This window comes from Mus musculus, chromosome 19 (genome assembly GCF_000001635.26).
Source record: "Mus musculus strain C57BL/6J chromosome 19, GRCm38.p6 C57BL/6J".
NCBI classification, from domain to species: Eukaryota; Metazoa; Chordata; class Mammalia; order Rodentia; family Muridae; genus Mus; species Mus musculus.
The window spans coordinates 34,941,817-34,965,163 of record NC_000085.6 but is presented as its reverse complement, the minus strand read 5'-3'; the positions used below and the strand labels follow the sequence as shown (position 1 = coordinate 34,965,163).

The window sequence follows — 23,347 nt, the reverse complement described above, 5'->3', positions numbered from 1 at the left end:
ACATGATAAAAGCAATTTACTGCAAACCAACAGCCAATATCAAATTAAATGGAGACATACTTGAGGCAATCTCACTAAAATCGGGGACAAGAAAAGGATTCCCACTCTCCCCATATCTATTCAATATAGTACTCAAAGTGTTAGCTAAATAAGACAACAAAAGGAGACCAAGGGGATACAAATTGGTAAAGAAGAAATAAAGGCATCACTATGTGCAGATGACATGATACTATACATAAGTGGCCCCAAAACTCTACCAGAGAAGTTCTCCAGCTAGTAAACAACTTCAGCAAAGTGGCTGGATAAAATAAATCAGTAGCCTTCCTTTATACAAAGGATAAACAGGCTGAGAAAGAAATTAGGGAAACAACTCCTTTCACAATAGCCACAATAATATAAAATATCTTGGGGTAACTCTAACCAAACAAGTGAAAGATCTTTATGACAATAACTTCAAGTCTATCAAGAAAGAAATTAAAGACCTCAGAAAATGGAGAGACCGCCCATGCTCATGGATTGGCAGCACCAACAGTAAAGATGGCCGTCCTACCAAAGGCAATCTACAGAGTCAGTGCAATCCCCATCAAAATCCCAACACATTCTTCAGACACTGAAAAAGCAATGCTCAAATTCATCTGGAAAGGCAAAAACAAAAACAAAAACAAAAGCAGAAAAAGAATAGTGAAAACAATTCTTAACAACAGAAGAATGGCTGGGGGAAATCACCATCCCTGACTTCAAGCTTAAATACTACAGAGCAATAGTGATTAAAAACTGCATGGTATTGTTACAGAGACAGACACATTGATCAATGGAATAGAACTAAAGACCCACAAATAAAACCACACACTTACAGGCACTTGATCTTTGACAAAGAAGACAAACATACAATGGAAAAAAGAAAGCATCTTCAATAAATGGTGCTGTGCTGGTATAACTGGCTGTCTGTATGTAGAAGAATGAAAATAGATCCATATTTGTCACCTTGCACAAATTGCGGTTGAATAAGGGAAAAGCTGGAAGAAGCTGAGGAGGAGGGCGACCGTGTAGGAGGACCAGCAGTCTCAATTAATCTGGATCCCCGAGATCTCTCAAACACTGGACCACCAACCAGGCAGCATACACCAGCTAATAAGAGGCCCCCAACACATATACAGCAGAGGACTGCCAGGTCTGGGTTTAGCCTGAGAAGCTATACCCCTCAAGAGACTGGAGGCCCCAGGAAGTTTAGAGGTCTGCTTGTGTGAGAGGTGTGGGGTGAAGGGTGAAGACATCCTCATGGAGACAGGGGCATGAGAAGGAGGTATGGGATGTGGAATGTGGAACAGTTGGAGGGTGGACCAGGAGGGGAATAAAATGTGGAGTTTAAGAAAGAGAGAGGGGCGGCGGGAGGGAGGGAGGGAGGGAGGGAGGGAGGGAGGGAGGGAGGGAGGGAGGGAGGGGATTTTTAAACAAAAAAAGAGCACTGGCAGCTTTTCTAGAGGACTTGGGTTCAAGTTTCAGCACTCACAAAGCAGCTCATGACCATCTGTTATACTAGTTGCAGAGGATCCAACATACCCTCTGGCCTCTGAAGGTACCAGGCACGTTCACACTACACAGTCATACATGTAGAATACACATACCTATAAAAGAAAATTAACAACAACAACAAATCCAAGGAAAAATGAACATTAAAAAAAATTCACTTGTGCCAGGTCCAAGCAAGTATGAAGTATTGTGTTAGATCACAGCACACAGCAGATCCGAATGTGGAGACTGCTAGCACTCGGGAATAACCTGGGAAGAGTTGGTGCAGCTGTCATTACAAGCTAAGTCAGTCAACACTGAAAATTTCGAGTTTCAGTTGCAGAGGAAAGTAGACATCTCTCCAGAACAAAAGGACCAGAGCCCACTACAAGGAAAGGTAGGCAGAGGGCCAGAGCGACAGCTTAAACTCTCCTCAGAAAACACTGCACTGATCTTTCTGTAACAGGCGCTTGAGAGAAGAGAAAAGGGAGTCAAAAGTCCTGTCAAGGGCACTCATGGCCTCAGCAGAGGAAGGAGGCAGTGGTCTCTTTTTCCTCTTGACATACCCACCAGAACAGTAACAAATGAAACAAAACAAAAACAGTTCTAAAAATCCAGTTTGGCCACGCTAGGCCCTCTATGAACCACACTCTGGAAAACCAGAGCTGTTCACTGAAATATGGCCCCCAGGACACCATTAGCCAGAAGGAGGAAACTGAATCAGAAAAACACAGTAGTCAAAGGCAGAAATGTAGTCTGAGCTATTATCTGCAGTAAAATACAGAAGTCAGGGGCTTCCACCGACATGGACCACAAGGGTGGGACAATTATCAACCCACACTACCAGAGGCCTTATCCAGGTGTGAGATTAGGAACTTGGCCGCCGGTGTCAGATCATCAGGAGGCCAATGAAAGCTCACCTAAGGGCATAAACAGGATGAGACACACAGCTTTGGAAAGGCAGTGCAACAATAAAGCTGTCATCTGCAAGTTGGAGAAGGAACACCTAGTGTTCAAACTGAAATTTGCATCAGGCACGATCAAGGCACTTGAGGAAATGCAAACTAAAACTACTTTGTGATCTTATATTATCCTAGATCAGAATGGCATGTGTAAGGCCCAACACAAAAATAAATAAATAAATGAGTGAAAGCTCAAAACTCAATGTCACACCTTGAGGTCTTAGAAAAACTAAGGTCATGAGATATCTCAGCACGTCTGGCAAAGCTGAAGGCCTGAGTTCAAACTCCAGAACCCACATCATAGAGGTAGAGCTGATGCCCTCAAGATGTCCTCTGACCTCCACACATGAGCTGCAGAATGTGCTTATGTGCATGTATGTACATATATGCAAGCACACATAGACACTAAATAGATGTAATTTAAAAAACAAGTCATTTGCTAGTGGGAAAGAGATCGAGGCAGAGAGGGAGGGAAAGAAAAAGAAAGGTGAAGAAGGAAGAGGAGAGCTAAATCCAACCTGAGCAGATAATACGAACAAGCTTTGACAAACCCTTAGCTAACTAACCAAATTAGAGGGAAAAATACAAATTTAACTGAGAAAATTTTAAAATGAAAAGTAGATAATACAACAGTCATCAATGAAAAAAAAACTATATTCTAAATTAGAAAATACATAAGCAGAGACATTTCTTGATACATGGGAAGAGAATATAAACTATTTAAATAAAATAAACATGAGAAATATATAGTAAGAAGTAAAAGTTAAGCAATTATAAAGTTTCCCAACTAAAAAATCCTAACTGCAGATGGATTCAAACCTGAACTCCACCAGGTCTAGAACTCACACCCGGGGACTGCACTGTGGCTAAGACACTCGCTGACCTCACAGAGGCCCCAGATTCCATTCCCAGGACTGCCACTGTGGCTCTTTACTGTAGGTACAGGGGATCTCACACCCGCTTCTGACTCCACAGCCACCACAAACAGATGGCATACATACAGACACGCAAGCAAAATACAACAACAATATCAACCAACCCGAACTCCCAGTACACATGGAGGGACCCATGGCTCCAGTCATGTATGTAGGAGAGGATGGCTTTGGCAAACATCAATGGGAGGAGAGGCCCTTGGTCCTAGGAAGGCTCCATGCCCCAGTGTAGAGGAATGCCAGGGAGGGAAAGCAGGAGTGGGTGGGTGAGCACCCTCATAGAAGCAGGGGGAAGGAGGATGGGATGGGGGGTCTCTGGAGGATAACATTTGAATTGTAAATGTAATATCCAATAAAAAATAGATATACATATGAAACAAAAATAAATACATTTTTTGTTATATTTATGTATGTGCTCATGAGTACAAGTACCTGAGGAGTCTGGAAGTCAGAGGCATCTGATCCCCTGGAACTAGAATTAGAGAGAGAGGAAGTTCTGAGATGTCATGTGGATGCTGGGACATGAACTCACATCCTCTGCAAGAGGAATATGTGCTCTAAACACTAAGCCATCTCTCCAGCCCTCATAAATCTAGAAAAAAAAGCCAGAGAGAGAGACAGGCAGGCAGGCAGGCAGAGCACACGTGTGTACCAATGCTCCTTAAATTATCCATAGACCAGAAACAGGATAAATTTTAAATTTTCTCATTTTACAAAGCCAGTATTACACTTATACCAAAACCAAACAAGGACATGGAAAAAAAATTATTGAACAATCTCCATAGTGAACATGGATGCAGAGCAAAATATTATAAAAACAATGGTGCCCATTTTTTCCACTTATTCAATAAGACTAGATGTCTCAGTGCAATAAACCAAGAGAAATAGATATGAAAATAGAAATATGAAAATACAAAAGGAAGAAGTCAAACTATTCCTACTAGCAAACAATACGATTCTGTACATAAGACCACAGAGAAAAGTCTTAGGACTGACCTACGTCCTGAACAAAGTTCAAGTAGCAGTATACAAATGAGCAAAGTCAGTAGCTCAAGGATAAACAGAGTGAAAAGGAAAACCAGAAAAACAATCCCATTTGCAAGGACTTTAAAGAAAAATAAAAACTAAAATTAAACCTAACCAATGAAGCCCTCTACAATGAAAATGCTCAAACACAAAGAAACTGAAGACACTAGAACACAAAAAGACTTCCATATTTAAGTGTCAGCAGAACTAATATTGTAAGATGCCACATCACCAAACATAATCTACAGTTTTAATACAACTTCCTTCAAATTCCAATGACACTCTTCACAAACCGGGGGGTGGGGGTGTCAATCCTAAAATTCACATAGAACTTTACAAAAGATGACAGATGACCAAAGCAATCCTCAGCAAAAGGAACAAACTGGAGAAATCTCAGGTCATACTACAAAGCCATGCCTAAAACAGTACCATCTTAGTACCGCTTAAGTACAAACAGCATAGCAACACACATGTGTTTCCACAGGGAGTAAAAAAAGAGGACAAAGATGACACAGACTTAAACTCACATAGTTACCAACACCGTATTTTTGACAAAGATACTAAAACACAATAAATGGGCAAACTCGGCCACTTCAGCACCAGGGAATCTGTATAACAAAGTGCAGAATAAAAATGCTAAGACTTTCTCTCAAGCTACACAAAAGTAAACTCAAAGTGAATCAAAAGGCCTGAAGCTTTGAAACACTATAAAATATAACCATAGGCAAAGTCTTTCTCCATTAGTGCATGAAATAATCTCAAGAACTGATAAACAGTATTATAAAAAGGTAAAGAGCCTGCATACACTAAAGGAAATAATCAAGCGACATGAGAACATACAGAATCCTGGCTAGCTACACATCTCACAAGATGATTACTATCTAAACATAAAGAACTCAAACAAAATTAAAAATCAAACAAACCCCATTTGGGCTCATGAGAACAGTTTACTAAAGATGAAAGCACAGGCAGCCAGTAAACATGGGAACTGTTCCGAATCTTTAACAATCAGAGAAACACAATCAGGCATTTTCCAAGTGGCTAAACGAAGCGAGAAGAGGCAGGAAAACACAAGAACGAACGTCACGAGCAAATGTGGGAGGGCTAGCTCACAAAAATAATTTTAACAAAGCAAGGGGAAGAGATGAGTCATTGCCACCAACCACTTCATTCTGCAGCTTTAAACAGCGCTCCCTGTCGTCAGCATATTTTCTCATCTCCCTGTTTCGTACATTTTCTGCTTCTTTCGCTTGAGTGGTAAGGACAGCTTTTTCTTCTAACCACTTCTTTCTATCAGCTTTATATTTCTCTTCAGATTCCTTGGTAAAGATAAAAGTTATTTTCGCATGACAAAAGAGTTAAGTTTTAATAATATCTGCATGTAACCCATCCAGTTAACCTTTTAAAACACTATAAAACAAGTAGTTTTTTTTTGTTAAATAAAGACAATTATGAATTTACTACAGATTTTTAAAAAAACATTAACTGGGCTTATAAACAGTAGTTTCCTATGAAGTCCCTTTACCAACGAACTTAAGACAAATTAAACAATTGATATTTCTTTAAGAGTTACAGTGACTACAATATTCCCAAATGCCATCACATAGTTCCAAAAATAAAACACAAAATGACTTATAACTTATATAACTTATAAAAGGAACATTGAGAATAGATGCTTAGAGAATATAGATTAAGTGATTTTCAAACTGAATTCTATAGATCTAAGATTGTTCTCATGGTAATATAACTTCAGACAAAGAAAACTCTAAAACAAAACAGCACTCCTATCAGAATTACAAGCTTTGTAACACAGGAGATTACATTACCTCAGAAAAATGCTAATACAGCAACGAATAACAATCTCAACATGGCTGATGTACTACTGTTTGTCACAATAAATGGATAATTTCTATCAGCTGCTTTTGGATTTTTACAATGAAAAGGATATACTCTCAAGTATATAATTAATCATTACAAAGAAAAAGTAAATTTTCCTGTTATTTTTAGTAATTTAGGGCACACTGCTTTAATCACAACACTTTGGAGGCAAAGGCAGGTGGATCTCTGTGAGTTCCAGGAATGCCAGAGCTCCAGAGAGAGACCCTGTTTCAAAAGGAAAAAAACAAAATGCAAAAAAACTCATATACAGAAGTAAGTATGGGGCCACACGCTCATAATCTCAGCATTTGGAGGACAAAGACAGGAGGATCAAGGTTCAAGGCAATCCTCAATATATGTGTGTGTGTGTGTATGCATGCGTACTGAGTTTCATGCTAGCCTCTAGGAATTATTAAATACCATCAAAAAAGTATGTTTCTTCCAATTACTGTATTCTACATACAGCATATTAAACCTGAACAAGAATACACAAAAATACAAAATAGCTTTCTTTTATATAGCATATTTTCATGTTTCACTGTTCAGATACATAACACTACTCTAATTTGATAAACTTGGAAAAAGTTAACAACAATCAAAGTCTCCCAGTGGCTGTCTTCTGCAGAGCTATATTTACTAAGTAAAAAGTGGAGTAGAAAATATATTCAAAGATAGGAAAAGCAGTAACTTAAAAATTCTATATACAGTGTCAGGGTGTGAGCTTAGTAGGTAAAAGTGCTAGCTTCAAAAGCCTTACAACTCAGTCATCCTAGAACTTAGGCTTTAAAATATATACGGTGGCATACATATGCAGTCCCAGCACTCCTACAACAAAACAGGAGGCAGAGATAGAATTACCCTGAACCATTGAACCCGCTGGCCTGGAAGATGCTGCTTCACAGCATAAACAAGAGTTCCTGTCAACAACTCCTGAAAAATGTCTTCTGACCTACACTCACACATCAATTACACACATAAAACATAAAGTTGAGGACACAACCAACATGGTTTCATTAGCTGATCATAAGTTATGTCTTGGAAATTTTCCCCAGGATATTTTTCAAAATGCAAAGTTTTTTCTCTATATTACTAATGCCCATGTAATATTTTACCCATAAAACTAGTTATAAAATACAAAATGCTGAATTCTCTTACCAGAAATACAATCTTACCAACAGATACAGCAAGCTGCTAGGAGGGAGGAGGGAGGAGAATAAGGGAGGGAGGGAGGGAGGGAGGGAGGGAGGGAGGGAGGGAGGGAGGGAGGGAGGGAAGGAGGGAGGGAGGGAGGGAGGGAGGGAGAGGATGATACCTGCAGCTCGTCCTGAAGCTTGCTGAACTTCCTGGTAAGCACGTCTAGGTCATCCATGGTTCCTGTGTTTAACCTCTGATTACTTCTGGTTTCCAGATCTTTGAATTTTTCTTTCCATTTATCCAATTCTGATTTAAAGTGCAGACAAATGTTATGATAGGTAGCAATTCTGATTTAAAGTGCAGACAAATGTTATGATATGTAGCGATATAACAGGCCAAAAACAAGAAAAAAAATCAGCGGAGCCCAAAATATAGACTAAGATGGGACTAAAATTATTCCAACAGCTGAACTGTACGGAGTCTCACAAAATTCTTTAAGACTACTTTGTTTGTACGTATGTATGTGCATCGCATGTATTTATGCATGCATCACACATGAGCCTGGTATACAAGGAAGTCAGAAGAAGGTATCAGATCCCTGGACCTGGAGTTACTGATGGTTATAAGCTAACATGTGAGTGTTGGGACCCAAACCTGGGTCCACTTTAAGGACAAAAATGCTCTTAATCTCTGAGTCATCTCTCTAGCTGCTGTTACCAAATCCCCAGTAAACAAAAACTACAGGGATTTCTCATGTATCCAAAGATTATTTTTCCAAGTACAGAGTGTAAACTTATTTCAATCTGAAATAACGTATAACAAATTCTTGTGGTTCTCAAAAAATTTTTTTAAAAATTAAAAAAAAAAATTTAAAGTCTGTGAAAATGGCTATGAAAGTATGAAAACCTTCATCCACCAGTTCAAGGGCTTACAGAGTACTCTCATGCTGACAGAACACTAATATGCAATCACAAATATGCCGCAGTCACCGTCTGCTGTGGTTCCCAAATGTAGATAATGAGGCTAACTCAGCAAATGTACAAAATTATATGTAAAAAGTATCAAAAAAAAATAAGTACATACATTAATTCCCTTTTGTACCAAACTATAACTAGCTTAGTTATTAGCAAGTATAATTTTCTACACGATACAAAAATAAATGATAAAAATGTAATCAGTATCAGTATGTACAAATAACAAACAAATCACTGTTAAAAGCTTACTTTATCAATCAAAGCTCACTTTTCCTTTACAGTTTCTCCCCCTGTGGATGAGTGTTTATCTGCATGTATGCATGTGATCCATGTACATGCCTGGGGTCCACTGAGATCAAAAGAGGCATTGGATCTCCTAAAACTGAAGTGACAGACACTTGGCTAAAAGCCGCCGTATGGGTGCTAGCACCTGGACCTAGATTCCCTGACAGAGCTACATGTACTCTTAATCACTAAGTCTTCTTTCTCCTCAGCCCCAGCATGCAGTGTACTTATTTCTTCATGATATACAATTTTACTTAGAAAAAAATAATTTTCATCACAACGGGAAAGGCAAGTGTGAAAGAATTTGAAACTTATGAATTGTTATAAACGACACTAGAGAAGGAAGAAATCAGGAAAATGAAGCTTTGAGCTGCAGCTGCTCTGTACCTGTGGCTAGCCAGTCTGCTTCCTCTGACTTGGCCTCGAGCACCCGGTCCTGCTCTGCCTGAGTCTGCTCCTGCTCCACTAGCGTCAGTCGCATGTCTTCAACCAGCTTCTCCTTAACACTGAGATCTGAAGGGAGGAAAGAACCACCATGACATCACAAACAACTCAAAATCGTTTAAAAAAACTTTTTAAATGTGTACAAAAATAATCACTGAAACTTGACTTAAACACAAAGGTATATCCATCACCAAAGAAAACAGCAATGTATAACAGCAATCTTCCCAATTAGAACAATGAATTTAACACAATCACTACCAAAATTACATATGTTCTCACGTACGTAATAATAGGCAGACTGATCCTAAAATCCATGTGGCAACGTCCAGCACCTAACAGAGCCAAAACAACTATGGAGGAGGCACATAAGCGGGAGGACTCACATCTCAATCTCAAAAGGCATCCCATGGCTTCCATAATAGTGAGCTGATCCCATGAGGGCATGTACAACAATAATCAGAAATCAAAGACCAGAAAATAAACTTATCACATTCATAATTTATATTTTCTAACAAAGGTACAAAGATAATGAGGAAAGAGAAAAAAATAGGAAGGCCCGCTATCAGCCCCCCCACCCCCACCCCCCGCACCCCAGGGATAACTGTAGAAGGGACAGGAAGGAAGGTCTTGTGCAGAACACCAAGCATAAGACCTTTGCAAAACCAAATCAAACCAAATCCCAGCATGGAGCGTGAAATTGGGCATAAAACCCCACTCCTAGTTGAGAAGCTATTGGCAACTGTTGCCTGCTGGGAAAGGAAAGGTCACTTTTCTCTGAGGATAGCGCCTGCTAAGTCAGCCTCGCTCCAGTGGAAGCCCACAAATCCAAGCCACACAAAAGTAGCAAAAACTGACCTTGGACAAAGGGAGGGAGGGAGGGAGTGGGCGGGAGGGAGGGAGTGGGGGAGGGAGGGAGGTGGAGGGGTAGAGAAAGGGGAAGAGGGACAGGGAGAGGGAGGGAGAGGAGACATAAAGTTGGGAGGGACAGGAAAGGTAAGGTGGATCTGAGAATTGGGAGGAGAGTGAATATGATCACAGCACATAGTATAAGATTCTCAAAGAACTAATAAAAATGTTTTTAAAATACACTGAGTGAGTATTACTTAATGTTTGTCTAATAATCACAATTTTAGGTTTATAAGTTATTCAGCAGAATTAATCATTTCAACATTTTCAAAGAAAAATGTTAACTGTTATTGTACTATTGAACAGTCAATTTAATTCTAGAACAAGAACTGGGCTCTGACCTTTGCACACTTTCTCATACTGTTGTACAGCTTCTTCCATTTTCTGATTACTTAACTGCTCCTAAAAATTAAGGAACACAATTAAAGGCACACAGAAATCAATACTTAACAGTTGTTAATAGTATGTGTCAGAACATGGTCCAGGAAGGAGTTGGATGAGAATTCTGAGTGCTTGTGAGAACACTCCAAAATAAGGACAAAAATCTTGAGACTTCAGTTCCTTCAAAACCTGGAATTGTTCCTGGAATGTGTTTTGTGCTCCTCTAAGGTGCAGTGTATAGGGCTGACTTGACTTCAGATTACTCATCATTACTTGCTGCTGTTACTCAATGACATGTTTAAACTATCCTTTATATATATATATACCTCTATGGAAAAATAAAACAAGCTCTTGCCATGTGTGGCTTGTCCTTGTATGTGCCTTGTGACTGAATACAGCTTGACCTCATGACAACTTTACTCATGTGACCTTTCTTAACTCTGAGAATATAAACTGTCTGAGGCTCTGAATAACGTAGGCTATTGCGTGAGACTTTAGTCTCATTCACTGGGTCGATTCTCCCAGATCACAAAGCCTTTAGAATAGTGAATACGTAGGTCTTTATAGGACCTAGGTGTAGTGGCACACACATTTAATCTCCATGAGTACAAGGATAGCCAGCCAAGGCTATAATTAGACACAGTGAGGCGCTGTCTGCACTGTAAAAAAGTCAGAAAACAAGGTGAGTAAGATGGGCCGATGAGTACAGCCCAGCCAAGCCTAGCAAGCTCCGCTCCTGGAACACAGGATGGAAAGTCTCACAGGCTGCCTGTCCTCTGACCACCACACATGACGTGGGGTATACACGTGCATGACATGTGCGGACACACCTCTACTCATATAAACACCTGCACACAGAAACAACACACGTGGTTTTGACTAAAAATACAGACAACAATCAAAAAGATTATACTTCTAATATCAGTTGTCATCACACCTACTCAGAAATGTGTTCTCACATATCCTAAAATGTAAAATCAAGGGAAATGGAAGTATATTATATATTCAGAATTTGTTTAAATCCCCATTATGAAGTACAAACTATAGAAAACATAAGAGCCCTCTATCAAAAAAGCTGTTGTAAAGTTTGAGAAAAGAAATCAGGAGTCTTAAGGGGAAAGTTCACTAGGGACAGCAAGGTCTACAATTCTAGTTATAACATGTCTGACCACCAAGACTCCACTCTCCATTCTCATCACAATCTGTAGACCAGTGGTTCTCAACCTTCCTAATGCCGGGACCCTTTAATTCAGTCCCTCATGTTATGGGGACTCCTGCATAAAGTTATTCTTGTTGCTACTTCACAACTGTAACTTTGTTACTGTTGTGAATCACAATGTAAATATCTGTGTTTTCCGATGGTGTTAGGTGACCCCTGTGAAACAGCCATTCAATCCTAAGGGGTTGTGACCCACAAGACTCTGAGAACCGCTGCTCTACAATCTGTTTTAGGATGGATCATTACAGATCAATCTGGACTATCATAACACTCTCTCTAGACTTACACAAAGAAATGATCATATGGTAGTAGGGTCTGATGGCTAGTGCCTATAATCCAGACATCTGAGAAAAGATGGCAGAAGAATTTGCCATGAGGTCAATGCCAGTCTAGACTACAAAGTAAGACCCTATTGCAAAGCAACAAAATTTAATACAGTAGATAAAAAATGTACCTTATTGGGCAATAGAATAATATTACAGCAGAATGGAATGCAACTATCATTAACAACAATGACCGCTACCTTAAGTTGCTGAATGGTTCGTTGTTTCATATCTAAGTCCTGAGAATACTGGTTTTTCTTTTTCTCCAGTTCATTAATTTTAATCCTCAATAATTTCTCTTCATCACGCATTACAGATACCTACAAAGCATAATTTATGAAGCAAATTGAACATTTTGAGCATTTTTATTATTGTTTAAATAATCATGAAGTCATGTCTTCAGGGAATATGTCCTTTAATCTCATCAGAAAAGAACTGATACTGTTAAAGGTAATACATTACTAAGTGGCAGAAGTTTAGCTTTTTTTTCTATTCCTTGTCTAAGCATGCTTTCCCTAACTCATTGGTCTTCCTTTCTCCATCTTTACAGCCCCTTTGCCCCAGCAAGTAGCTTCCTGTATCACATGGCCAGCCATATGGTCAACCTCCTTGTCAGTTAAACTCAAGCACCATTACTTCCGTGGTCCCCCTCTTCTCTACAAGGTAGCTGCCAAGATTTACAGCTTGCCTGCTGCTGGAAAGCAAGAAAAGGGAAGGGGATGGGAGGGTTGGGGAGAGGAAGGCTGGGTTCTAAAGATGCTTTCAGATTTTTTTCTTTGATTGAGACAGTTTCTCTGTGTAGTCCTGGCTGTGTTGTAGAACTTGCTCTGTAGAAATGGCTAGCCTCCAGGATGCAGGGATTAAAGTTGTGCGTCACCACACCCAGCAAGATGTTTTCAATTTTCATCAGAAGATACAGGGGTGGGGGGGCGGGGGATACTGAGCAAAGGAAAACTAAAGAGCAGGAAAATCATTTGGTCGTATGTATTACCTCCACAAAAAATGACTTGAAGAAATGGAATGGACTTTTTTTCCCTCCCCAATTGTATAATTAAATTTCTTTTTGAAATGATGTTAATCTATAGCCCTACCACCCTGAAGGTGGCAAACATCTAAATTAAATTACAATGAAAATGAGTTATAAGTTACTCTGCCTATCCTAAATATTAACTTCAAACAAAACTACTTCCTGTTTTTTAGAGAAACAAATTTATACTTTTTAAAGAAAGACTCTAGAACTATATATAAAGCATACATTATGAACTTTATTCTTTTTTAAAGAAATTCTAGTCCTATAAAGCACATACATTCTGTATATACACACCTTTGGCAGGCAGGGGTCATTTCCAAAGCTATTACATTCACATATTTTATTTCATGATAATTTCATTTTATTTGAGTTAGTTGTATTTTCTTTTGTAAAATATTAGCACTCATCATTTTGGAGAAAAATTCAAGTTCACAGATATTCTTTTTAGTCCTAAAATCTATCCCTAATCTTGGAACCTAAAGAATATCTGTAGTATGCCCAACAGCCCACACAGCTTTTCATATAACTCACCTCCCTCTGTACCTGCTCAATCTGCTTTTTGGCATCAATGAACTTCTCTTTCAGCTCAGCACAATCTTCTTCCTTCTTCTGAAGGTCTGCTTTGAGATTCTGAGTAAGAATAGAGTTTGCAGCAAGCTCCTCTTTCAACCTAAAAAGAAGAAAAGAATCACAAACTGCTTGTCTATCCTAAGCACCATTGGCTGCTTAGGATCAATGTGAGAAAGGGGGACGTGTCACAGAACTACATCTTTTTACAACATAAAACTTAACGCATGTAAACTAGCAATGAGTGCTTCAAGGGGTGTCGTGGGGATTTGGAGGAGTTGTATGTAAAACTTTTTGCATACAACTGTTGTTTCTAAAGGTTTTTATGAAGAAAGTTCAAGTGTTTCTCTCGTTATATATGCTATGTTCTACCAAATTAATTGACGTCCATCTAAATGTACAAAAGTGACATAGAAACATGAAAGCTGGGAACCTGCAAGAGTACTTAGTGGAGAGAGGAGCTTGCTGTCAAACCTCATAAGCTGAGTCCAATTCCTGGGCCCCACATGTTACAGGAAAATGGACAAACTCCTACAAGTTGTTCTTTGACTCCCACAAACATGTGGGTATGCACAAACACACAATATAAAATGTTTAATTTAAATAAGACTTAGCTCACTTTTCTGTCTCTTGTCTGCTAATTTCATTTTCTTCTTCCTTTGACTGAAGTAACTGTTTCGTATCATGCAAATTATTCGCCAACCGTGTGACTTCTTCTCTGAACTTGACTTCCTTTGCACTTAGATCGTTGGTTCTGATGTGATCCTGATGCTTTGCTTCACATTCCTTTAGATTTGCTTCCAGTTTTAAGATGGCAGATTCCTTCTCTAAAATGCTTTGCTCTAACTCAACTAAGCGCTTACACTCATCTTTCTGGGTCTCTACTATCACCTCAAGGTCCTTTATTTTTGCCTTGTAGCAGGTAACATCCTGGGAAAGCTCTGAAAGAGCTTGCTCTCTTTCCGCTACAAGCTGTACTTGAACACGGAGACTGACACTTTTTTCTTGCAGTTCTTCTCTGAGCTGCTGGATGAGACTTTCTTTCTCCTTCAGCTGGTGATCTCTATTCTTACCCTGGCTCTCCTGTGCTCGGAGGTCACTGTTCTCCTCCCTGTATCCTTTTACTTCCACCTGTAATTTTTCAATTTGTTCTTCTAGTCCCTGAATCTGATGAGACTTTTTGGAGGAAGCCTTCACAATCTCTTTACATTCTTCCCAGATGGCTTCAATACTCGCGTGGAAGGAATTTTCCCTGCTGATCTCCTGAGTGTGATATTCTTTAACCCACGTACTTGAGAAGTCACCACCTGGAAGCTGCTGTGATGTGTTCAGACAATTATCCCCTTTAGCACCACTTGATAGATCCTGGAGATTAAGTAAATCTATTTTTGAAATATGAGAAGGTGAATCAAGTGACCGCAATTCATCTATTTTTGTTTGCATTTGTTTTATCTGTGAAACATTGCTCTCGATACTTCTTGCAGCAGTCTCCATCTCCTGTGATAATTTCAGGATCCTGTCCCTCTGCTCCTGGTTCACGGCTTTCTGTGTTTGCAGCTCGGCAACTGCACTGTTGTAACTGGCCTGGATTTGCTCTACATCTGCCCTCAGGGATGAGTTCTTTTCTTCAAAGAAACGAAGTTGCTGCTGCAAACTCACAACCTGTTTATTTAATTCTGCTTTTTCCTCCTTTTCATTTCTGAGTTCATTCTCACCAATAGTTAAAAGTCTTTTTAGCTCTTCATTCTTTTCCTTCAAAACTCTATTGCCTTCCACAACTTCTGAAACAGACTGTTGCATTTCTCCCATTTTGTTTTGCTCTTCGGTGATGGGTGGACTAACGAGTATAAGCCCTTTAAAAGAACATTGGTATATTATTAATCTAGAAAAAAAATCAAAGTAAAATTCCTGATGAAAAAGTGAAATGGACTTAAAAAGAACATACAGAACTTTTATGTAAAAAGTATAGACCTGGGTCAGAGTTGACAAAAAAGGTCTAAAAAAGTGATGGCTGCTACTTCTGATCTGAACATTTCCAATATTTATTATTTAACTTTAATCCCAGACCTTTACCTTACATTATGAGAGAGGGAATTAGTGAAATTCTAGCAACCAACTACATCCTGAAGAACAGTTTCAAAGTAAAGGTACTATATTAATGATTTACAGACTGAAAATCTCATTAAATTTTTTACAGATAAATATAAAGAGGGGGTTGAAATTCTCAGAATTTATTCAGTATCAAAGGTAGGACATGCAGCCCCACCTTTCACTAACTAAACGGCTAAGTCCTAATTGTTTCCTCACTGGAGAAAGGAGCCAGTGCTAGTGGCTCGGGTGCTGTAGGTATAAAGAGAAAGGCAAGCGCAGTGCTTTAGAGATAGGACAGCTGCTAGCAGAATCAATGCAGGGCTCAACTAACTAAGCACGAATGCAAAGCACGTTTGTAGTCTTAACGTGTACATTTCTAGGATAGAGACTGCTCTGGCGGCCTTACTCAAAGACTGGCGCTAACAGACTCAAATCAGAGATTCAGGTGAAAGCCTGCCGTGTAAGAAGGAAAGCCCAAGATTGATTCCCAGAACCCACAGGAAAAAAGCGGAGTCATAGCACACATCTGAAACCCCAGCACTGTGTCATAGCACACATCTGAAACCCCAGCACTGAGCACTGAGAAACGTGCATGTCCGGGGCTTGCTGACTTGTGAGTCCAGCTTAGTCAATGAGCCTGCTTTCCTTAACTTGCTCTCTTCAGCATTTGTCAGAGCAGTAAGGAACTAAGACCAAGATCTATCTATCTCATTTACTATGAATTAACTTAAAAGCTCACTAGATACAGTTTTAAGTAACTTTAAATCTGTAATATCTTGAGCTGGGTAGATGGGTCAGTGATAAAGCATTTCTTTGAGAAGTTCCATTTCTGGTACCCAGATCACAATCATCTGTAACTGCAGCTTCAGGGGATCTATTGCCTTCTTCTGATCACTGAGGGCACCAGGCACACACATATACATGCAGGAATACTCAGACAGAAAAATAAGCACATTTATCTTTTAAAACATATAATTTACTTTATCTAAAGTAAATTTACCTCCTAAAGGAGGAGGTAAAACTTTTGGCATTGTCTCATTTGGCATTGGTACAGCCTTCTCCATATCTCTTTTTATTTAATTCTTATTGTTCTATTGACGGTTTGATATATAGCCCAAGAATGGCTCAAACACACACACACACACACATACACACATTCAGGCCTGAGCACAGGGCCACAGGCACACACAACATCCAGCAACTTTCTTAAAAGCTGCTGAGCTGATTTTCAAAGTTTTCCTAAATTTGCAATTGATACTTTGTTAATGATTTCTTAGTTTAAAGAGACTAGCAACTCTACAATCTTAAGGATTTGACCTTTTTCTTTTAACAAAGTTAACCATTTTTAAGTACTTCAAAAAAGTTTTCAATTTACAGTAGTATTTTCCAAGAGACTTTCTTCTAGCATTTTAAGTACAGTACAAGTACAGGTTTGTTAGTAATATTTGGCCCAAAATCTGTCAACTATTCCCTATTTGTCCAAATGCATAAAAAATGAAGAGTGAAAAAAAGAATGAGAACAGATTTGGGCAAAACCACCACCTTTTTATGAAAGGGACTTCTACCTAGCACAGAATGAACGATGAGGCAGAGTGGTAAAAGCTCAGCATCTAACCGTGCTGATAACTGTAAGACAGCTTTACATCCATCTCTGCCCTGACAGATTAGAGCATGCTAACATAAATACTCATGGTGGTTAGGCTTTCCTAGTGCCTGCTCTTGATCAGGTTGTTTCCTGTTTCTGAGGCATCCCTGCAGGTAGCTAAAGAGCCAGTACCTTTCTTTGCTGGTGGCTCACCAAGCTGAAGTCCATCTTCATTTAATCTTTTCCTTTCTGAATGTGTCTGGGCTCTACTGTTCTTTGGCATTTCACTTGTTTCATTACAAGTTGACTTATTGCTGGTTAAAGATGTATCAACCTAAAACAAAATAATTCAATATGTTCTCATGCAAAAAGCCAAAAACACAGGAACTACCCACATTACCTCTCATCAGTCTGTTCTCAAATTCTGAAATGCTTTGCATGCTGTTTACATCTCACCCTAAAATAACTGGTGCCTTTGGCAGCAGAAAGCATTTAGACAGATATCACTAAAGTCACTCTGAAAACACCCTGTGCCTCAGCTGGAATGAGAAAGCTCATGTTCCCAGCTACTCAGAAAAATGATGTGGGAAGATGGCTCCAGCATACAAGCTCAAGACCAGCTGACCAACACAGTGATAGTCTGTCTTTAAAAACTCCTAAGCTTAAACTAAAATAAAGAACAAAGTGTGCTTTGAAATAAAATGCGGGCTGGTGAGATGGCTCAGTGGGTAAGAGCACTCGACTGCTCTTCCAAAGGTCCAGAGTTCAAATCCCAGCAACCACATGGTGGCTCACAACCATCTGTAACGAGATCTGACTCCCTCTTCTGGAGTGTCTGAAGACAGCTACAGTGTACTTACATATAATAAATAAATAAATCTTTAAAAAAAAAAAGAGAGAAATAAAATGCAAATAAAGTATCACATAGATATTTTTATTAATCTACTTCCAATAACCTATTATAGTAATTGGTAGACAGTAGACAGTAGGTTGCCTGAAAGAAATCACTTTTGTTTTTCTCCTGCTGATGCCCTTACCTTATTAAAGTGAGTCATTTCCCTCAAAACAGATTCTTGTCAGAAAAACAGAGAAACATATAAATTATTTAAAGAACAGATATCTGTGAGGTGTAATATAGAGAGCTACCCCTGCCCAATTATCAAAATATTAAGGCCCATCCAGCCTGGAGTAGGTCTCAATGGCAGGATGTTTGCCATTATAATGTATGAGGTTCTGGGTTGTAGACTTAAAATATAATAACGTATCATGCTCAGATAATTTAGAGAATAATGATTGGTACTGAATATAACTTTCTGTCAAAATACAAAGAGGTCTGATAATCTTGCACGTTATAATCATTAAAAACATATAGGTACGGGTGTTTCCACTCCATGTACATATGTGCACCACAGGACTAACTAGTGCTGGCCAGAAAGGTCAGAAGAAAGTATCAGATCTCCTGGAAGTTGAGGTATGAATGGTTGTGAGCTGCCATGTGAGTACTGGGCAACAAGCTGGGGCCTTCTGCAAGAACAACTAGTCTTTACCACTAAGCCAACATTCCAGCCCCCTAGAAAAGCATTTTAAACAAAGCATGTACACTTAGCTAATAGTTTATATGTTATGGTATTTTCCTATGTTACATTCCTATACTAGAAAATAATTTAAAGATGTTCTAATTAAAAAAAAAATCTATAAAAGGATTCAGACTAGCAAGATAGCTAAGCAAACTCTTGTCACAAGGCTAACAGTCTGAGTTTGATCTCTGAGGCCTATGGTAGAGGAGCAGAACTGACTCCTGCATGTTGTCCTCTGACCTCTTGGCAGACAACATGCCCATGCCATGTTAAGAATTAAAGGACAAATGTATAATCCTCACCTAAACCATCTGAATAGGAAATTTGTATTTATGAGATGCTAAAAATCAAAGACTCTCAAGGTCATAGTATGTATCTTTCTAAAGAAAACATACTTGTAATAAACACATGAAAAACAGCAATTTTATTCTATTTAATTTCATGTTTTGGACCCATGACTCAATACCAACCACCATTATCTAAATGTATCCAAATTCCTTTATTTTCAGAATCCCTTCCAACTAGCCTAGGCTAAAACCTACAGTATGCTGGCTTGTTTTTCATGTCAACTTAATATATGCTAGACTCATCTTTGAAGAGAAAGGTCAACTGAGATAATGTCCTACAGATTGTTCATTGGGCAAACCTGTGCGGCCTTTCCTTGATTAATGATTGATGTGATAGAGCCTATCTCAAAGCAGCTGTTGACACCACCTCTTGGCAGGTGGTCCTGAGCTGTATAAGGAATCATGCTGAGGAAGCCACTGAGGAGCAAGCCAATAAGCAACACTTCCTCCATGAACTCTGCATCAGTTCCTGCCTCCCCATTCCTGTCTTGAGTTCCTGCCCTCAATTCCTTTGGTGATAGACTATAATATGAAAATGAAAGCTGAAATTAACTCTTTCTTCCCCATGTTGCTGTTGGTCATGGTGTTTATCACACCAGCAGAAACCCTACGACAGCCAGTGCTAATGTATGAGAAGGACTAGTCTCCTTCTCAAATACAGAGTACTGTCAGCATACTTAAGAAACCATGTTTTAAAGCAGCTGAATGCCCTCTTTTACATTTTCAACAGTTTAGATCTGTGCAACTAAATAAACTGACCTCAGTGGCAGGATAAAGTGATTCTTGTTTCTTAGGTAAATGACTTTGGGGTGCACATGCAATTTAAAATATCTCAGCCTGAACCACAGTATAAACATCACTATCTAATAAAAAGATGCTTTATAAAGTTAAAGTCTTAAAATATTTTAAAATGCGTTTTTCATACATTAGACTCTGAAATGTATCGACAGTGCCACTCCTTTAATTCTACCTCACAGCTCTTAAACGCTCCAGTCTATAACCTTTATGTTTTCAAAGGCGGCAACTCACTATGTAGTTCCAGTTACCCTGGAACTCACTATGTAGACAAGGCTGGCCTCGAACTCAAGAGACCAGTCTTCTTTGCCATCTCAGTGCTCGAACTAAAGGAATGTACCTCAAAGACCAGCATATAGAAATATTTCCATTAAAAAGAAAATGACAATGATTGGAATATATTTGAAGAAAACTAGAATGTAAACATGATGCAGCATTAGAATACTTTCAATTTTTAAACAAAAATAACCAATAGCAACACCTTATCTAGTATGATCTCATATTTTTATTATTGCTACTTTTACAGACAGGGTCTCAGATAGCGTAGGCTAACTTAAAATTACTGATTCTCCCTCCTTTACCTCCCAAGTACTGGAATTAGAAGCATGTACCACCATACCTCACACAATATTACATTTGCTTTCAACGAAATGTTAGTGGGGCATAGGGTTCATGTTTTTAATCCCAGCATGAGAGAGGCTAAGCCAAGAGAGCTGCCATAAATCTGAGGTGGTGTGTGTGTGTAAACACACATAAAGGAAAGAGAACCAATAAATTAGTTAAGAAAAAAAAAAAAAAACAGAACACCCAAACCAGTCTTCCTGGGTTTAAGTCTTTGCTCTTTGACCTTCATCTATGTCATCCTACACAGGTCATTTAGTTCTAGGGGAAAAAAAAATGGCACAATGGCACAAGCCTCTATTTCAGTACTTGGAAGGGAAGGAAGAAGACATAATGTCGAAGCCCTGGGCTACATGGCAAATTGGAGGGCACTCTGAGCTACAGAAGACCCAATCTCAAAAGAATAAGCAATAAACATCTGTATCATGAAATTGTTGATATTTAAATGAGTTAATATTAAAAAAAACAGCTAAGAGTGCCTGGGAAAGTGTATATATATGCATATGTATACATATGTACTTATGTACATGCATATGTAGATACATATGTATGTATGTACACACACACACATATGTAAGTCATCTTCTGTTCTTTCCTTTTTTCCTCTTTAATTAGAAGAAACGTTACATGAGGGCTTTATTTTCAATTTTAGAACATTAATATCATTTTAAACTATAATTACTTTCAGTACTAGAAAAACAAAAGAGGACCCACAGGTAAAACAACAATATTAACCAACCAGTCCTCCCAGAGCTACCAGGGACTAAGCCATCAACCAAGGAGTACACAGGGCTCCAGCTGCATTTGTAGCAGAGGATGGCCTTGTCATGCATCAATGGGAGGAGAGGTCCTTGGTCCTATGAAGGCTCAATAGATGCCCCAGTGTACCCCTACACTGAGGGCAGGGAGGTGGGAGTGGGTGAGTGGGTGGAGGAACACCCTCATAGTAGCAGGGGAAGGGAGGATGGGATTGGTGGTCTGGGGGGAGGGGGTGGGAAAGCAGATAACATTCGAAATGTAAATAAAGAAAATATTCAGCAAAAAATAAATAAATTAAAAAAAAAGAAACTATAAAACCATAGTACAAAAAAAAAGAAAAAGAAGAATTGTGTAAACTCACTGTAATGTCTAAAAAGTATTGTATCGACTATCTCTTCAAATATTAGTCACATCTGATCATATCTTTCTTAAAATATTTTGCTATTTAACAGCATAAATAATAAGACAGACAGAAAAAGTGGCAAGTTCTTAGCATTAAATTTACTTTAGGTCCACAATCTTGTTTTTGGACCGTTAATTATCCAAGCCACCTAGACCCAGCATCGGTAACTATCTGACCTGAAGTTAACAAGCTCTGCCCACCAAGCAGAAACAGTCTTGGGTCAGACTGTACAATGCCCAGTCCACCCCACATTTAAAAACACCACACAATTTGATAAACACTAGTTAATGCATCAAATCAACATAAAACACAACTAAAATAATATAATTTAGTATGTAGTGACAGAATTAATTTCTAGATTATCCAATAAGTCCAAAGATACAATCCCATTTTTAGAACATTTTAAAGAATGGAAGTTCGACATAAGCATAAAGTAGAAGATTGGAAGAAACTTTCTGTTGACCATCACTGAACAGTAGTGCACAGGTGAAGACAGTGCTGAGCACTTTTATATATTCACGTTTATTTGCAACTGTGTGCTTGTGTCAGTGAGAGAGAGAGAGGGGTGTGTGTGTGTGTGTGTGCGTGTGCATGCACGTGCACATAAGTGCAGGGGCCCTCTGAGACCAGATGCTTTGAGTTCCTCAGAGAACTTGAATTATGTGCAATCTGTGATCCACCTGATGGAGGTGCTGGCAATTTAATGTTCTGAACTACTGGACCCATCTCTCCAGACCCGAACCTCTGCATTCTTTACAGTACCTTCATTTATAGCGCCTTTCAAAACTATTTTAAAAGAAGTACACAAACACAATTCATTCCACTTTATTCACTCATTATATTCTTGCCAAGACAAAGTAAAATTTAAATTACCTTACTTGATGTCTTGAGTGCCTGAACCAAAGAGTCTGTAAAGATAAAGAATATTAATAAGAAAAATCTATGCATCTAAAAACAAAAGGAACCCTGAGTGGAACACAGCTATTAAATTACACTAAATTCAGAAAACGAATTTTGTCAGTGCTATTATTAAACTACAAGATTATGTTTCAGAAAAAGTAACTTTCAAAATTTGGAGTAAACTGACAAGTACATGTAAGAAGTAGAAACACGGTGACACAGAACTAACAGGTAGCACCGGCCTGGTCCACTTCACAGGGCACCACTGACCTGCTATCTTCTACCTCTCTGCTTTCACACAATAAAAGGTGGAGTGCCTCACCTCTCTTAAAACCCAAATGCCACTACACTTAAAGATCAAATGAAGTATCAGATCAAAAGACTGTTTTAAACCATTCCAAAAACATAATCCCACCCTCAACTATTCAACGTAAAGGTTTCATAAAAATTATAAATGAACAAATTTAACTTCTTTATACTTTTCATTATGATTTCTTATAAAGACTCTTGCTTTATTTCTGGGTTGCTCCTGTTTATTTCCTCTCAATTTGAGAAGTCTTTTATAATAATAAACGCTACTTTAGTTATTTGTGTGTGTACACACATACCTGCACATGTGGGTGATGTATACATGTGTACCGGTAGAGGAGAGAGGTCAACCTCAAATGCCCTTCCTTAGGCACTGTCCACCTTACTCCT

At 38.8% G+C, this 23,347-nt stretch overlaps 1 protein-coding gene across 10 annotated transcripts in view; it reads right to left on the bottom strand.

Annotated features, from left to right (window-relative positions):
* Kif20b (kinesin family member 20B) overlaps nucleotides 1-23,347 on the bottom strand; it is a 53,416-nt gene that overhangs the window by 10,587 nt on the left and 19,482 nt on the right. For 9 of the 10 annotated variants that reach the window (XM_006527082.4, XM_006527081.3, XM_006527084.4 and 6 more), the window contains exons 17-25: nucleotides 22,622-22,656; nucleotides 17,439-17,580; nucleotides 14,190-15,423; nucleotides 13,535-13,673; nucleotides 12,174-12,293; nucleotides 10,392-10,452; nucleotides 9,088-9,213; nucleotides 7,620-7,747; nucleotides 5,593-5,748 (exon numbers count right to left, since the gene is read on the bottom strand). In XM_006527082.4, the coding sequence (XP_006527145.1) occupies nucleotides 5,593-5,748; nucleotides 7,620-7,747; nucleotides 9,088-9,213; nucleotides 10,392-10,452; nucleotides 12,174-12,293; nucleotides 13,535-13,673; nucleotides 14,190-15,423; nucleotides 17,439-17,580; nucleotides 22,622-22,656 (2,141 nt within the window). Of the gene's footprint in view, nucleotides 1-3,835; nucleotides 3,876-5,592; nucleotides 5,749-7,619; nucleotides 7,748-9,087; nucleotides 9,214-10,391; nucleotides 10,453-12,173; nucleotides 12,294-13,534; nucleotides 13,674-14,189; nucleotides 15,424-17,438; nucleotides 17,581-22,621; nucleotides 22,657-23,347 lie in introns of all 10 variants that reach the window. The other variant, XM_011247247.3, reaches the window with a different exon arrangement.